General features: G+C 51.4%; 5 protein-coding genes across 5 annotated transcripts; 2 read left to right on the forward strand and 3 right to left on the reverse strand.

Annotated features, from left to right (window-relative positions):
- Positions 1-775: 775 nt before the first annotated feature.
- On the reverse strand, positions 776-2,654 carry Aspvir_005852 (Pal1 family protein; the record flags this gene model as incomplete). The annotated part of the gene is made up of 4 exons (XM_043269062.1): positions 776-1,557; positions 1,624-2,053; positions 2,123-2,358; positions 2,585-2,654. The coding sequence occupies 4 exons, from the start codon at positions 2,652-2,654 to the stop codon at positions 776-778; spliced, it is 1,518 nt and encodes a 505-aa protein (XP_043124997.1).
- Positions 2,655-4,523: 1,869 nt separating this feature from the next.
- Aspvir_005853 (alkaline phosphatase) lies at positions 4,524-6,621 on the reverse strand (the record flags this gene model as incomplete). The annotated part of the gene is made up of 3 exons (XM_043269063.1): positions 4,524-6,169; positions 6,224-6,426; positions 6,509-6,621. 3 exons carry the CDS (start codon positions 6,619-6,621, stop codon positions 4,524-4,526), a joined length of 1,962 nt encoding a protein of 653 aa, XP_043124998.1.
- Positions 6,622-8,505: 1,884 nt separating this feature from the next.
- Positions 8,506-8,994, forward strand: Aspvir_005854 (mediator of RNA polymerase II transcription subunit 31; the record flags this gene model as incomplete). The annotated part of the gene is made up of 1 exon (XM_043269064.1): positions 8,506-8,994. One exon carries the CDS (start codon positions 8,506-8,508, stop codon positions 8,992-8,994), a length of 489 nt encoding a protein of 162 aa, XP_043124999.1.
- Positions 8,995-10,341: 1,347 nt separating this feature from the next.
- Positions 10,342-13,938, forward strand: Aspvir_005855 (uncharacterized protein; the record flags this gene model as incomplete). Its single annotated transcript, XM_043269065.1, has 2 exons — positions 10,342-10,556; positions 10,638-13,938. The coding sequence occupies 2 exons, from the start codon at positions 10,342-10,344 to the stop codon at positions 13,936-13,938; spliced, it is 3,516 nt and encodes a 1,171-aa protein (XP_043125000.1).
- A 619-nt stretch (positions 13,939-14,557) lies between these two features.
- Positions 14,558-15,523, reverse strand: Aspvir_005856 (palmitoyl-protein thioesterase family protein; the record flags this gene model as incomplete). Its single annotated transcript, XM_043269066.1, has 1 exon — positions 14,558-15,523. One exon carries the CDS (start codon positions 15,521-15,523, stop codon positions 14,558-14,560), a length of 966 nt encoding a protein of 321 aa, XP_043125001.1.
- Between the last annotated feature and the right edge of the window lie 896 nt (positions 15,524-16,419).

Below are 16,419 nucleotides of genomic sequence, written 5' to 3' on the forward strand. Positions count from 1 at the left end.
ATTGGGTTGGTTTATGGAATGGTTTCGGTGTGGGCGTTTTGTCCTGTGTATATTTCCAATGCTTGTTATCAAAATCTGATATAGAAATAAGTTTTCGTGTCTATCTAGGTTATTTCAGGGGTTTAATTTAAGTCTGGATGATAACGAGTAAAACGCCTATACTATGTTGATCTTGCAGAACAAAGTAGTGACTTGAATACAGACACAAGGTACCTATCAATGCACGCTGTATGAGGTATGATTGAATCTAGTGAAATGACATGACCCTCGTGATAGAGCGATACTCGTGAAGAAGCTAGAGTGTGAAACAGAAAGGTGAGAGCCTGTCCGGGCAATGCAGCATCGCATATCCGGTCCCCAATCCCAACAAACGCCACTCCTTTTGCACCCCACGCAGGCTTCTACTGAGCAGAATGACCGGCTCACCGTTCACAAGATTGTACAGATCGTATCCCCATATTGGTGGTAGAAAGCCTCAGCATAATGTTCAGAGGTATAATGCCATGGCATGTCAACATGCCAAGCGGCGTCCCCGCTACAATGCGGTACAAACATGTCCGAATATCATCGGCATCACGGCAAGTAAGAGCTTTATGATGGTCGCATACTATAAATAGTATCAGTATGGAGGACATCCCGGCGAGTCCGGCACATATGCGTCCCAGTGTCCTTCAATCCGCTGCTTCCCGATCGGATTCGTCGGATCGACACAGCCCCCGGGGCAAAAAGTAGGTCAAGGCAAATTTTTCGAGGAGCCGGTTCGAGGTCAGACAACTCAGTCATTGCTGACCCGCCGCTCGGGCCGGGGCTTCCGCAAACTCTTCATTCTGTTGATGAAGCCGCCGCCGCCGCCGCTCTTCCCATCTTCAACCCCGGTATTCGAGCGTTCATTGGTGAAGTTTCGTTCCAGGTTGGTGCTCTGTTTGGGGCTGCTGGAAGACCGTGCACGGCCACCTTCAATGCCTGAGCGCGATTCCTCGGCGGTGTTGATCCGAGCGCCTTTCTTCTCCCAAGCGTCATCATAATCTTGGAAGAATGGGTTCTTCTCGTTGGCACGAAGCGACCCAGAGTGGCTGGAGCTGAGTGGAGCATTATAGGAGGCTTCGGGGGACACCATCCGTCCACCTTGCGGCTTGTTGATGCCTCGTAATCTTTGAGCAAGACTCTTCTTTCGCTGAAGGCCTCCATTCTGGGAAAACTGGTTCTCATTCTCGCTCGCGCGACGCTGCATCGCAGCACGACTTGCTGGCGCTCCCTCAAGGAAAGTGCTTGTACCAAGGCCCATACTTTCTGCTCCATGGATGGGTTCAATGCGTGATTTCGGGTCGAAGCTGACGGCCTCCCCGCTCCTTGCAGCACCCGTCGAGCCGTAATCATTGAACCCTTCCTCCATCGTACCATGAAATTGGTCAAGGTTAATATTCTTGTTGACGGGCCCGGAACCTCCCAGCGCCATGTTGGGAGAGTCCTTGGGGAAGGCCTGCATGGGAGCGGTGCGCGATCCTTTGCGGTTGCGGTGAGGATTGCAGGCATCGAAAGGTCCATCGTGATGGAACACTAGTAGTGGACGTATTAGTATCACACACTCTCTAATTCGAATTGAGTTCAGTGGGCATAGCTTACTCCCTGTGCCGTAAATACTGGTCACGTCCAGTTTATCGATAATATCCAGCTGGTAGTTGGTCCTCTTAGACCGAGATTTTCCATCGCGATGACGAGCTTCCCGCTCACGTCGCCGTCTCTCTCGTCGACGCTTCTCTTCATCAGAATCCATAGGCTTCGGTCGGTCCATGATCGAGGACTCTGAGTTGCGCCGGGGCCGTCTTTCACGTTCCCTATCTCGCTTCTGACCCGAGCGACTCGTCGTCTTTGTCAAATTGGGCGGATCGGCGAATATGTCGAAAGGATCCTTCGTTCCACGGTCTGAGCGCTCCCTCGGCGGGCCAGGTGTACGAGAGTTTGACGATGCTGCTGAGAAGAAGCCGCTGTCAGGAGGGGCGGGAGCTGCCCGGTGGCCGTTGCTCTGGGGCTGAGAGTTGATACTGAGGTTCTCCTGCAGGTCAAGGAGCATGAATGGTTAGACAAACCCAGAGAAACCATGAGGGGAATAACACAAACGCACGAAGAGCTCCCGTGTGTTGGAGGTCATGTCCTGCTGATCCACAGGTGAGAACAGAGTTCCCACCGGAGCCGACCGAGGAGAAGAGAGACTATCGGTATCGTCGAGGAAAGGGTTCGTAGAGGTCGGTCGCGGCGGTCGGGATCCAGATGCAGCAGAACCGGCAGGAGACAAGGCGCGGTTTCTGAAAGGGTTATTGGAACCTAGGTTGACAGCCAGGCGAGGTGAAATCTGACCGTCTAGTTCACAGAGCTTACCGTCAGTAAGACAAATCGTTGTGAGGATAATAGACAAAAAAGGGGCAGGCAACGCAACGTCTAGATATAGAGAATAATGGAAGGACAGAGCTCTGGAGCCATCAACAGGCCCCGCTAGATATGAAACAACAGAGAAACGCAGAGGATCAACGACGACGAAAAAGAAATCAGGATTTTGCGACAATCAAGAAAGTAAAGGCTGACGCACCTGCTGGACCCAGCGAAACGCCAGGTGGATAAGGGTATGACAGGGTTGGAGGATGCTGATGGGCGTTCATCTTTGCAGCACACGCAATCAAGGTCGAGAAAAGATAGAGATGAACGAGATGATTGGGGAGCTCAAGCCTGTGTTCATAAAACAGGAATTTAGGGAGAAGATCAAGGTCGATCAAAAGGTTGAGAGCGCGCGTAAAGACTGGGGGGTCCCAGCGCCCAGGGTTTGCTGAAACGACGATGTTGGTATCCGCCAGAGGACGGTCAGGGGGTTGAACTTGATGGAGGAATAGGTCGATACGTAGTTTGATTGGGAGGGACGGAAAGAGGGGCGTTGGTAGATGAATGGAGACGGGAGAAAGGCGTTGTTAGTCTGCGCTGTGTACGTAGGCCTTTGCTTTTTCTGAAGTCTCCGGTAGAAAGAGCAGATTCGGAGAATTTAGCAAGAGCAGGAGAAAAAAGGTGTTTGGACTGGGGAAGAAAAAGGAGGAAGTAGAAGAAAGAGAAGGTGAAGGCGGTTGACTAAGGGAATATGCCCCTGGTCTGCGGTTTAAAATGATCAACTTCTTCTAAGGTAACCGACTGGCTAGAGGAACGGGGAAAAAAGTGTGTGACTAAGACACAAAAAGGGGAATATCACTTGACAATAATAATTGGTTTATCAACTGATTCTGGGGGGCAAAGTTAGAGAAGACGACGGGCTCATTTGATCGTCGGTAGTTAAGGGGGGGGGAAGGAAAAGGACGGGAAAGCGGGCGGGTGAGACCTGTGCGGACCGGAGGAATCGATGAATGATAATGATGGCAATGATAATCAGTACAAAGAGGGGAATTGAATGACCTGTTGAATAAAAATCAAAAAGCAACAGTCGGAACATATTCTGTCAGATGAATCAACGCAATCATATCTGAATAAGACACCGTATGACAAAAGAGCGACTGGGAGACTCTACTTGAAGATAGGGGACAACACAGAGTTACCGCGGATCGATGGCAGGACTTCATTCACATTATGATCCGTAGATACTAGATAGCTAGAGTTATCGAAGCCCTCTAGTAAATAATATTCTACCTCAGCATCTGAATATCTACTCCGTATCTACACCCTGATTACTATTCCCCAACCATGCCCTCATACAATAATAATGTCAACTTAGCTACTCCTACGTACTCCTCCTGACTTGACTCCACTCTGCCCGTACCCCAGAGTATTAGTCCCCTCACTAGTCATTTAGTCGACCACACTGCAGAAGTCAATCACCCCAGTGTCCATAATTGATCCATGACATCTTCAAAACCTTTTGCTCAACATAAACCTGTAGAATTGATAGGGGAAAAAAAAAAAAAGAAAAAAGTTGGCGTGAGCTACATACCAGCAACTCCATCGCCGGCAGCCTTCCGCCCAGGAATGCCACGCGCTCAAAACCAAGGCATGTGGACTACCAATCCGGGGGGTGTGACCCTTATCCTCCTACGTACCAGGATGCCACCATACTCCGTCATCGGAGCTGGGTTGATAGCGATAAATTTCCTACAATCTGTACCGAGGGGTAGATAGTTTACTCTTAAGGTACTGACATGGAATGTTTGGAAAATTACGTAGTGACGGTCGCGACTTACGACCCTGCGCTGCTGCAAGGATCCATTCCTAATGTACTGCTCGTTACGTCAGGGCCGACTTTCCAGGGAAAACCATCCTGGAATTAAAAAATAGGAATACTCAAGAGGAACTTGTCAAATATCAGGGTTTAGTATTCATTGTTACCTCATTTTCTGTGCGTCTTGAATGTCAGACCGCAGTTTACACTCTCGAAAAGTATCATCAGAGCTCCAGGTCAAGTCAATATACACCAAAATAAATACATCTGAAGAAGTCCAAACTCTCACTAGAAGATAAGGAAGGAAGTCAGAGTCGTTTAAGCTCAACCCGAGCACTTATTTGCAATTGGGTTTCTTGGTCTGCGCCAGTCCAAGACACTCGGCCATGTTGAAAAAGATATCAATAGAATTGTACACTCCGCCAAACAGTTCCTGACACGGTCCCTGCGCGAACACAGGCACATCCGTCAGCGAGTGCACGCCCTGGTTGGCGCTCACTGGCAGGGTACCGTTGATCAGGAACCCGGTCACGGCATCCTTGTAGTTGGCGTAGTAGTTGGTCTTGGAGCCGGTGGCAGGGGTGCGAGGGCCGGTCTTATGGACCTGGTAATTCTCCCGGTGATCAGGGAAGGCTACCGTCCCCGAGTGCAGAGTGTATCTGGGATCCCAGCGAGCGGGGAAGTGAACGCCCTCCGAATACCGCAGGGTGTTGGCTCCGGCGACGGTGTACTGGGACAGACCAGATTGCTCGTAGACTCCAATGGCCCGACGCTTCTTACGGTCCTCGCTCTGGGCATTGAGGTACTCGGTGTCAATGGAGCCAGTCACGTCGAATCCGTGTCCGTGATCAGCAGTCACGATGATCAGGGTGTCGTCCAACTGACCCAGAGCCTTGAGCTTCTCAATGGTCGCGCGAACGGTATCATCCAGCTCCAGGAGCTCACCCAGAGACCGATCATAATCCAGAGTGTGCATCTGCTTGTCGATGCTGGCGGCCTCGGACATGAGGAACCAGCCGTCGTTCCTGTGGCGGGCATTCAGCACGTCAATTGCCTTGAGGGTCATGTCCTTCAGACCAGGCAGATCCTCGGCATCGCGACCGGAGCCGTCCGGGTAGTTGGTCTTGTTCTGGAGATTGGACTGGTAGACGTTGCGGTCGAGCCAGGTGGCCAGATTGGAGATCTGGAACACACCCAGAGCCTTGGTGTCATTGGGAGCGGCATGGAGGGCGGTATTGTTCCAGCTGATACTGTAGCCCTTCTCCGCGAACAGGTTGTAGTAGTCCCGCGAAGCGTCCTTGCTCTTGAGGAAGTTCTCTGCACCAGCGCCGAAGATGACATCAGGACCCTCCAAGTTAGTCCACTCGTACTTGGTCAGACCCTCATAGTAAGCGTCGATGACGTGCTCATATTCACCCCGATTACTGGTGTGAGCGGCCAGGGCGGCCGGAGTCGCGTCAGCCAGGAAGGCAGTCGAGACAATACCAATACCAGCGCCCGGGTACCGACGACGGAAAATCTCAGCAATGTTCTCAAACTTCGGGTCATCAAAGGGATCCTCAGAGGAGTCGACGTAAACATTCAGAGCATTGACAGTGGTCTTGTGCCCAGCGTACAGAGCAGTCGCAGAGTTGGCAGAATCGGTGATGAACGAATCCATCGAGTGTGTCATCTGGTGGCCCAGAACGGGGAATTTATCCAACTGCATCTTGGTCATGTACTTGCCGTTGATACTGCGATGAGCGATGAGACGAGCAGCAGTGATCATGTTGGTGGTCATCCCATCGCCAACGAAAAGGATGACGTTCTTGGCCCGCCGCTTCTTGGAAAGGTCCCGGACAAGCCAGTTGGCCGTGGTTATCTGGTTTCCGTAGTAGGTCAAGGTAGCCTCGTACTCTCCAGGCTCATAGAGTGCAACTCTTCTGTAGGCCTTGGAGGTCACATTGACGAGCGAAGGCGCCCCCGCGTCTTCTGCAAACAGGTCTAGGCTATGGTCAGCAGGTGCGCTGTTATGTCAACAGCTAGTGACGACCATACCTTCGTACCATGTGAAGTTCCATCTTTCGAGCTCGGGCTCTTTGATGTCAAAGTACTTCGTTACAGGGACTGGCTTTTTACCCTTCTTGGCGATAGTGAACTTGAAGTCGGGGTCGGGTACACCCGCGCGAGCCTCAGAGCCGTTGACGGGAGAATGAACCTCCAGTCGGATGTCGAAATATTGGCCTGGAAGGAAATCCGCCCTACCGAGAAAACAGGTGGTCAGCGCTAGATTCTCGCACCACTTATAGACAATGGCAAGCGATATGCTTAGTCAAAGCATACTGATCCGGAGGGAAGACACAGCCCAGAGTAGGACAACCACCCAAGCGTTGAAATGTCTGAGCATGGGCGCACGAGGCAAGAAGCGACACCCCGGATACCCAAAGGAACCTCATTTTGACAAAGTCGCAAAAGAGATAAGGATTGAACCTTTGAGAGAACAGGTCCAACTGTCGAGGATATCGCTCCCTTTATAAGTTATAATACAGCCTTAGTTAAGGCGCCAAGGACCATTCCCTTTCATGATTCATAAGAGGCGCACTGCATTTCCCATGGATAGGAACTGGTACGTATCTCTCGGTTGTCGAAGATCGTGCACGAGTGCTGTTGGTGGCACCATATCAGACTGGGAATTAGAAAGGTCAAAGGATTGAGCCAAGACCCGACTTGCTTGGCAGATAACGAGGCATCCTTGCAATGGTGACATTGTCCATCAACGACGAATGCGAAACGAGCTTCCCCCACACGTGCACAGGCAAGATGTTCTCTGAGAAGCTTGGGTAACAGGGGACGCAAGCTGTAGTCCCAGTTGCCAAGCCAATCCGGCGGAGAAAGCGTCTTGGCGATGGCTGAGATGCCAAGAGCACGTGGAGGTCCCCAGGAGCGACAATGGTGAGAACGATGAGTGTTTTAATTACAAGCTGGGAAACTATACGCATGGTATCGCCGATATGTGACCTTGCTCGTATCCAAGACCAAGTTCTAGATAGATCTGGCTCGGTTGAGTCCAGAATCGAAAAGCCGGAACACCGATAACCGGGCGACAAGCCAATGGGGTCTTGTAACAACGCCGAGCATAGTTCTCTCACTGCTTGACGTCGAGAGGGCGAGCTGGCTGTTCCATTGAGATCGGTCTCAAAGACTGTTGGTGACTACGGACTGATGTCGCCCTTTCTGGTGGCCCTTAAGCCGGTCAAGACAGAATAAAATGGGTTCTCAAGCTCCAGGATTAATCAGTATGCTGTGCTGGTTTCCTGCTCTTCTGTCCTATTCGGTCACACTGATAGCCCCCACAGCAAGTTAGGGGAAAAGACAATCCATGGGTAATAGAAGCTCCGTATTTGTTTCTGCCAACGAAAGCTGCCATTGGGCGCTCGGGGCCCTCAATCTCAGCTTTGAAAGGGAATCCGACATGGACACATGTGAAGCTCTTCAGAGTGCAAAATGGCAATCTTTCAGCGAGTAGTATTCTCACGAGGACTTTTATGGCCTCAAGGTCGAATCAGAGATGTTGTGCAGGCCCAACGCTCCCATGGCTCCCGGTACTTAATATACTCCCAGATCTTCCCGACGCATGCGAGCTTAGATCCGGGTGATCATGATTCATGAACGACGATCGGCAACAAAGGCTATCCCTGTATTGTGTAAGCTCGAACCAAATTGTATTTGATGATTTGCGGTCGCATTGTGCCTGTGAGCCTTGAATCTGGCCTTCGGTTTAAGAGGAGAGATAGTGAGCTAGTCATAGATTGTATCAAGAGGAAAACCATCACTTTTGACCTTGACTGTGCAAAAAGAAAAACAGTAACTCGTTTATTTAGAAGGTAGATTGCTTTTAGGGTATTAATGTTCAGCAGGCACACAGAGTAATAACCTTTTGAGCTTGTTGGTGTCTCGGCTCCTCCCCTGACCACGCTAAGATCACACAGGTAAAACTCGTGCATAAGTATGTTGTTGGGGTCTCTAGAATAGATTATTCAAAGTGTTTTCTGCCATAGTATGTTTCTGTTGTGGTTTGGAAGTGAGTGGGACAAAGCAGGTTGATATCAAGCTTGTGTGGGCCACAGTAAGGTATCTTTCCCCTTTTTGGCGAGGCGCGCATCATCAGTTCTCTGACATCTTGGCAACTTTGAAACAGTTCTTGCACCTTCTCTTCCTCATGCTCCAGATTCAAGACAGGAGTCTAGCAGACCTTCTCGCTTTCTACTTAGAATCTCCTTGAACCATTTAGATTCAATCGACCTTTGTTTCTACTGCAGTGATCCAATTCCTCCTTGACGATGGACCAGCAGCCTCCGGTTCAACCCCAGCAACGTCCGCCGCCCTCCCTCACAAATCCTCGCTTTACCCTTGAACTAGAGTTCGTCTCTTCACTGGCAAACCCCTACTATCTGTCCCACCTGGCGGTGACTTATCCGAACCTCCTGGGAATCTCCAAATCCGGCGACGACGGTAACACTGGCACCGAAGCCTCAGACCCCGAAGCGCAGGCCTTCGCGGCGTACCTTGCCTACCTCTACTCTTACTGGAAAACACCCGAATATGCGCAATTTCTGACGCATCCTGGCGCAACTTTACGAGCATTACGACTTCTACAAGAAGAGGCCTTCCGTCGCGACATCATTCGCCCTCAAGTCATCGAAGCTTTAGCGGGGACCGGTCTTGAGGATGGGCAAGGTGGACAGAACGTAGAGGCGGGAGACACCGGGCATAACGAAGGAGACCAAGGGACACAGCAAGACAAGGACAATACCGCTTCAAAGACATGATGGGCTTGCGTCAATCGATAAATGATTCTTCCATCCAACAGCCCTCACGGCAGCGTCGCGGCATGCTCAGCGCTCTTTTGTCGTGTTCCCATGGAGTAAACCAGGGCAAACCTTGCTATTTTATTGTAGACAAGGATCTACAGCGGGGTACGGGGCTCCCCTTCCATTATCGGGACCACAACGGCAGTATGATCGTGAGGTCCATGCAAGATGCAGATGATGTATGTTCTTACATACAGACGATCATGTGTGACCGAGGCAGTCCCCCAATTGTCCTTCGTATTGATTACAAGGAAGATTGGGGCTAGAAAGCTCCAAAAGCTTCATCCTTTCCGAGGATGTTGCTTGTCAAATGCATCGCAATGCTATCCCCTTTCATCTTGGTCCAAATGTGGGGGGGCCTGTTGCGGGACTCGGCGCGATGGTTGGTGTCCATCCCCGTTCCTTATATCTTAGACCAAGCATATTGGTTCAGGTACAGATTGCGACAAACACTCAAAAATAACTTTACTCCTTGAAAGGTAGATATGTAGTTGAGAAAGAACATGGCTACAGTTGCATCTTTGGATTTTACGTTGCTTCCAGAATTGCGTAGTGTCTTTATTCTTATCCAAACCAGCCAGTCATCGATAGTTACGTAGTCCTCCTCTCCGATCAAGTCAGTCCTGGTGAAAGCATGCCATTAAATGTCACAAACTATCATCAACAAGGACGTAATGCTATTCTCATCCCAGTACATTCAACTAATTTTATGATCCCTTACCTCATTTCAATTGATCTTGATTGCACACCTGCGACGAGGCTGGTGCGGCCAACGGCGAAGATTCCCAGCTTTCCCCAGCCTTAACTCCGTCCGCGACCCAACGCTACTGGACCTCTCAAAAGTAACCTGGAAAAACACCGAGTCCAATCTCACTCCTCCTGCGTCATTCTCCAACTCTCGGATCTCACACTCCTCTCATCGTCTCTTGTGCAGACGGGCTCCTAGGCACAAGCAAAATTCTTGAATGTACAGTCCGATGGATTAACCCCGCGTTTGGTGTTTATACCGACCGAATCCCCTTTCTCTCTGCTCCGGCCCTTCTGCCAATCTTCCCACTGGTTTCTGTAAGCTTGTGCGGAGAGCAGTGCAGTGACCTCGTCCATCCCTGATCGGCCGACTTGCATATCCGCGACATAAAAGACAGCACATTACTTATCCAGCTCTACTCGGAACGTCCATCTTTAGGTAGTGGCCACTGTTTTCGCTCCTTCAGATCGCGTACGGCGTTGTTGACAACCGGTCAACTGGTCCCTCGTATTGCCATACAAGTACCTCATAATTCCATTCTGCAGCCGTCTCTTTCAATGGAGAGCGTGCGCCAATCATGTCGGCCAAAACACCAGGTCTTGGTCCTCAAATGCTACCCACAATATCAGAAAGGAGTCCAGGATGTGAAACCAAATTCTAGTGAACTCTCTTATCTGCTATATTATGTGAGCACGCGCCGGAGCAAGCTGACCAAGGTCGGCGCCTTTCTGGAGAAAAGGGCAGCTCGGGATGTCTGGCGGAACAAGTTAGGGTGAGTCTAAAGCATGCCTGCTGGCAGTTATCAACCATCGCGGTCGGAATTTCCCCTGATTGATTTTGGTACTCTACATAGGAATGTACAGGTAACGCTCCAAATCCTCACGGCGCTCATCGAGAAAGTCCCCCGCGATCTTCCTCTCTATGCCCGATCTGTGATGACCGTCCTTGAAACCGTCCTACGCTCCGGAGATCTTTCCATGGTTGAAGAGTCGATATCAACGTTCGAGACGTTCTGTCGGCATCAGGATATGGCTGCGCTATCCGCTGAACAGGATTTCGCCAGTCAGTACCGGGAAGTCGTGCGGACGTATGCAGATTTCGCAGACCAGACCAAGTCCGTTTCTCAATTAAAGGTCGCACCAAGTGGTCCGATGGTAACACGTTGGAGGACCGCGGGATTGCGAGCGATCAAAGGCGTGGTTAGTTCCGAAGCGGGTCTCGCAGCGGATGGCGGAGATTCACTGAGGATCCTTCTCCCGGTCATTCTGGAATGTCTTTACAATGGTGACGAGAGCCTGCTGGTGTCACTCGAGCTCCGGCTGCACGAGCCGGAGAAGAACGAGCCGGCGCTTGGTCGACGACGGAGGGTTAGTACTGCAACCGTGCAGACAGTTGACGCAGTGGACGGAGATCCTGCATTGGCGTCACAGTCTGCGGCCGACGTTGACAGGCAGGCGGAAATGGACATGCGTTTGCTTGCTCTCCGTTGCTTGGAACGCATAGTCGTGACCGGGAGCAGCCGTGGTCAGATCCGCGTTACTACAAAAGTGGTGCTGCAATTCATCATGAGCAACGACCCATTACCCGAAGATGGCAATAAACCTATGCATATGGATTCGATGGGCGGCTGGGCTACGTCTTTAGTGGAACTCGTCGCCAAGTGGTGTCCCGTTCAAGTCCGTTTCATCATCTTGGTTTCGGCAATGGAGATGTTACTCGATGTCCAGCCCACAGAAGAAACCCTGCAACGCTCGTACGTCCTGATATTCTTGATCGACTGGTTGCTCAAATCGCCTGTAAACATGATCGGTCTTAGTGTTATTGACATTCTGTTGGGTCTGATGCAATTCATGTCGACCCTGTTATCGCGCCCAGCCAGCGCGAAGTCTGCGGAAGAAGGACTGGAGGAGAAGTTGAACGATCACGACGTGGTCCTGTCCGCTGAGAAATTGGAGATGCTTGCGCTACTTCAGAGCACTATCGGAGACCTCACGACGCATATTTACTACGGTGATCAGGTGGTCGATATGGTCAGGACGATCCTGACTCGCGTGAAGCCATCCATCGACAATAAACTCTCACCTGCCCCGGCCTTACCGAATCAGTCAGACAATACGGAGGGTAGTACTAATTCAGCTGGGTTTCCTGGGGAGATGAATGCAGCGGTCTTCTCGCTGCCTATTGCAAAAGTGACAGCACTTAAAGCAATCAAGGATATTCTCTCGGTAGCCAATTCGAACAGATACACAGCCGCTGGAGTGGAGACTAGGAACCCTGTGGGCATACATGCCTGGGAAGGAACACAGTGGCTTTTGCGTGAACCCGACAGGGATACTCGCCGCGCGTATATCGACGCCCTCCTCACATGGTTGACGTTGGAAACAACTCAAGATGATATCAGGGCTACATCCAGGCCAGTGAAGGGAACAGGCACTCTCCCAAAACGTGAATCGCCGGAAGTCAGTGAGAAGGCTTACAAGCGACCCTTGAATGTGAGTCAGAGGGAGAAAGTCATCATAGCCGCTCAGTTGAACTTCCTCCGATTGTTCCACTTGACCATATACGATATTGCGCTCGACTGCCCTACAGACGAATCCGAGATTCTGCTCCTTCATCTCCTTCTCACAAGCCTTGTGGAACGACTCGGAGTCAATGCCGTCAGATTTGGGCTGCCCATGGTCCTGAAGCTTCAAGAGGATTTAGAATCCGTGCAGTCCTTGCGTTCTCCATCTGCCAAGGTCAATATCGGCAGCTTGGTCCATGGATACCTTTGGGCAATGTGCGAGAAATTTGACTTGGAAGGCTATAGAGTTGGCAGCGAAATTAGGATAGAGATTGACAGGCGGAAAAAAAATGGCCTCTGGCTCGACAGGGTGCGTATGCCTGCCGTTTGTATCGACGATATCATCGAACCGAGTGAGAAGTCTCCCCGCAACGGCGATGTCATGTCCCAAGGCCAGCTTATCCCTTTTAAGGCCGGTATCGAGGAACTTGTCAACAAAGTTGAGGAGGCTTATAATTCCTCCATGAGCTCGCCTGCTCACAGCCCTCCGGCATCACCCGGACACAACTATGCTCTTCCCGTCCTGGGGCATGGAGCCGCGACTGCTAATTCTTTCAAGTGCAATTTACCGTCATCTATCAAAGAGCAAATGCTTTCACCATGGTCCAGAGAGGCTTGTCTAGCGGCCGCTGAGAAGGAGAAGGCAGAGGCTATGTCTATCAACGGATCAAGACATGGTACACTAGGGTTGCGTAATTACGCCAACTTAAATGGCGCGGGTAATAGCTCTCATTCCATCGCTACCTCCGCGCATCAGAGCGCCTTCGGTGCTGCAGCAGGTCTGCAACATCTCAGACGCACGAGCATACCTGACTCGCAGGGTACACCTGTCAACGGCTCGGGCAGAGAGTCACCAGTGCGCGTCAACGAACTGCGACGGGTACTTTCTGTGAATGTAGAGGGTCATGCTCGCCGGTTGAGCCCACTCCGCGGGCGGCTGGATGCTTCGGATCGCAGTATTGTCTCCTCGAGTAGTGAGAGCATGGTCAGTGGCTTTTCGTTGTCTGAATATGATGCGGATGGCAACTCAATCAGACCACAGTCCATTCGGGATGGTCGATTGTCCGCCAACGGAGACGGCATGGAAACACCTAAAGCGTCTTCTATTGCTATGAACGGCGGCCAGTCTCGGCAGTCTTCATTGTCGTACAACTTGCAGTCTGATGGCATCCCTCCGGTGCCGCCGATCCCGCCATCTATAAGTCTCCCCGGAGGGTTTTCAAACGACGCTCAGCGTTCATTCGCGAATGGCGAGCGACCCTCGACAGCTCCCGGGCCCCGTCAGGTTTTCACCAACGGGAACCAAGGGGCATTCTCTGCGGATAACGAGAGAACCCTGAGCAGACACAAGAGCCGTTCCAGCACTGGTCTTGCGGCCGCAGCTAATTCTGAGGAAGCTTCCTACGTGGCTGACGGAGGCCCTCCCGACGCTGCCTTGCGTCGTGACGTGCAGAACCTCATTAATGGATTTCTGTCGCCGATGGATGCCGAGTTGCGGCACGGCGGTACCAATGCCCCTGGCCGCAGGGCCAGAAGCACGCACGCCGGCAGAAGGAGGGCGACTGGAGGAATTGGACGTCCTCCTTATTAAGCCTCCTAGTTCATTCAACATGATGACTATCAGTTCTCTTGCACAACCCTTCTACTTCTTCTCTTCGCGTTCGGGCCCCTCGACAGGCCCCATTGGCCCCTCTACTATGCCGACTAGCATGCATATAATCTTATACCTTTCTCGATTCTCCGAACTCCATTGCCATAACACCTCCTTTCTCCAAAATTTTCTCTTCTGAACATTTTTTTAATCTACTAGACGATTTGTCTTGTCTATCTTGGCTCCGTTATGGCACATTCGTGTATCATGTATTGACAGCTGCCCATAGAGTTTGCTGGCTTCGAGTACCCCCGTTACTTTCTCTCTTCTCCTTGTTCTTTCAGTGCCGGATCACAAAACATACCATGGTTGGGTAGGTCAGCCGGCCCATTTATTGTCTCATGTGAATAGGCGGGAATGGTATCTTGTATGTACGTAGATTTATTGGGAAATATACATATTTGCAAGTGTTTTGAATGATGTAAGTGAGCAAGTATCGGGGGAGTCCGGGTATATATATAAATACAAGCATCGATGCTCCACAGCCACGACAACACGGTTAATCCAATGCAGAGAAGTAGAAAACCAACCGAGCACATGGATGGTAAACCCGCTCAGTCTACAAACCAGTCTGTTTGAGCAGAGCATTATCCGGAGGAAGCTCCACCACGACTGGCCCAAAATACTCCTTGAAGACCTTCTCCAGGGTCTCCTCAGCTAGCTGCATGTGACCACCCGGAACAGTCCTAAAGTCCAGCTTTCCCTGTTCATCCAGCGCCTTCAAACCCAGCCAATCCTCCTTATACAACCGCCTCTCCTTAAGCGGCGTCACCTCGCCCGTCGTCCTGTTCACCTCCGCAAACCACGCACTCTCCTTCGGATTCACCATGGTATCATCCTCAAACATGTACATCGCAAAGCGATCCAACCTCCGCAGATTCTCCGCGTACCTCTCATTCTTCAGCACGTGCTCGTTGTTGATATCCGCAAGGAAATTGCTGTGCTCGAGGTACGCGTCCAGCTCCTCCGGATCGCGGAAGTACTGCGCAGGCACGAACCGCGACTGCGCGAGACTCGACCACCGGCCCGCGCGCAGCAGCGCCTCCGCGCCCCGGCAGATCCAGTCGCTCCACGCGCATTCCTGGAACTCGGCGATCCCGTTGTGCTGGCTGCCGAAGGTGACGAGGTTGCGGACGGGCGGGTCGTTGCATCGCTCGACGTACCCGCGCAGGAACTGGCCGCCTTGCGAGAAGCCCAGCGCATTGACGGCGGGGGCGGTCGAGAGGATCGGGTCCGCGCGGAGCTGGCTGCAGACGAGGGCGATTTGCTCGGTGATGTTGCCGAGGAAGGTGGCCTGGCGGTCGGCGCTGGCGGTGTCGCCGAGGTGGATGAGGTGGATGTAGGTTCCGGGGTTTGTGGACTCGGCGAGCGCGGCAACTTCTTTCATGCCGTCGCGCTGAAAGTCGTCGCCGAGACCGTGCCAGATTATTAGGGGGAGAGGGGTGAGTTCTGTTTCATGGCGGAGGGGGGATGCTGCGGAGAGGATGGGGAGGGTGAGGGGGAGGAGACTGGTTAGGTAGTGCATCTGTATGTGGGTATGTGTTCTCAGTTTGATGCAGTAATGTTCTACCTATAGTTTCTCGATAAAAGAGGGCAAATATGATGATGGACTGTCAATGCAGACATGAGGTGGTTGGAAGCTGAGGCAGCAATGGAAGCTGTCCGCTATCGGTCACGTTACGGTCTTATCACCCGAAAAAGGGAAGGTAGGGCACTGCAGGGCAAATTCATCGCGCATGTGACCAGCTATTTCTCGTCTTTTCTACGAGGTAACCAGGCTTAATGCGATTATCATGTTTTGACTGATTCTATGATATATTTCTATAGTATGTGTCTGTTTCACTGACAGTAGGTGCTGTGTCGCATTGTTCAAGTCACCCAACTGTTCTAGGATATATATATGTATATCAGAGATCTTCGTATAAAAACAGAGGATCAGGCGAGGATGAGGTGAGTAAAGTCCGTGCGACAATATCTGTCATTTCTTGCCCGAATATTTTAGGCGATGGTTCTATTTGAGCTCCGTGTTCATTATGTCCCGGAGTACAACATTCGATATCTGGATAACGCCCTGAGGTGGTTGGGGTTGCATTTCTGTCAGCACGGGCTACAGAGAAGCTGCGCACGGATCCAGGGTTGCTGTTGCTAAAAATTGGAGTTCCAGCGTAAATTCTGTCAATTATATTGGCTCGTTCATCTTCCTCAATACCTGTATGACTGACCCGTGAGGAGCTTCGGGTGTCCGTCCGATTGTCCGGATTTTGGCTGGCAAATTCATAGATCGATGTTGCGCGACTGTCAGTTAACGAAGTGATTTCCGGCTCCTTGACTGCAGAGTTCCACGGAGTCGACATCCAGTTTGTTGTTCCATCACTTGCTTGATCCGCTGCAACATCTATAGGTTGCCCGAATATCACCATG

The sequence above is a fragment of the Aspergillus viridinutans genome, assembly GCF_018404265.1.
Source record: "Aspergillus viridinutans IFM 47045 DNA, scaffold_3, whole genome shotgun sequence".
Lineage (NCBI taxonomy): Eukaryota > Fungi > Ascomycota > Eurotiomycetes > Eurotiales > Aspergillaceae > Aspergillus > Aspergillus viridinutans.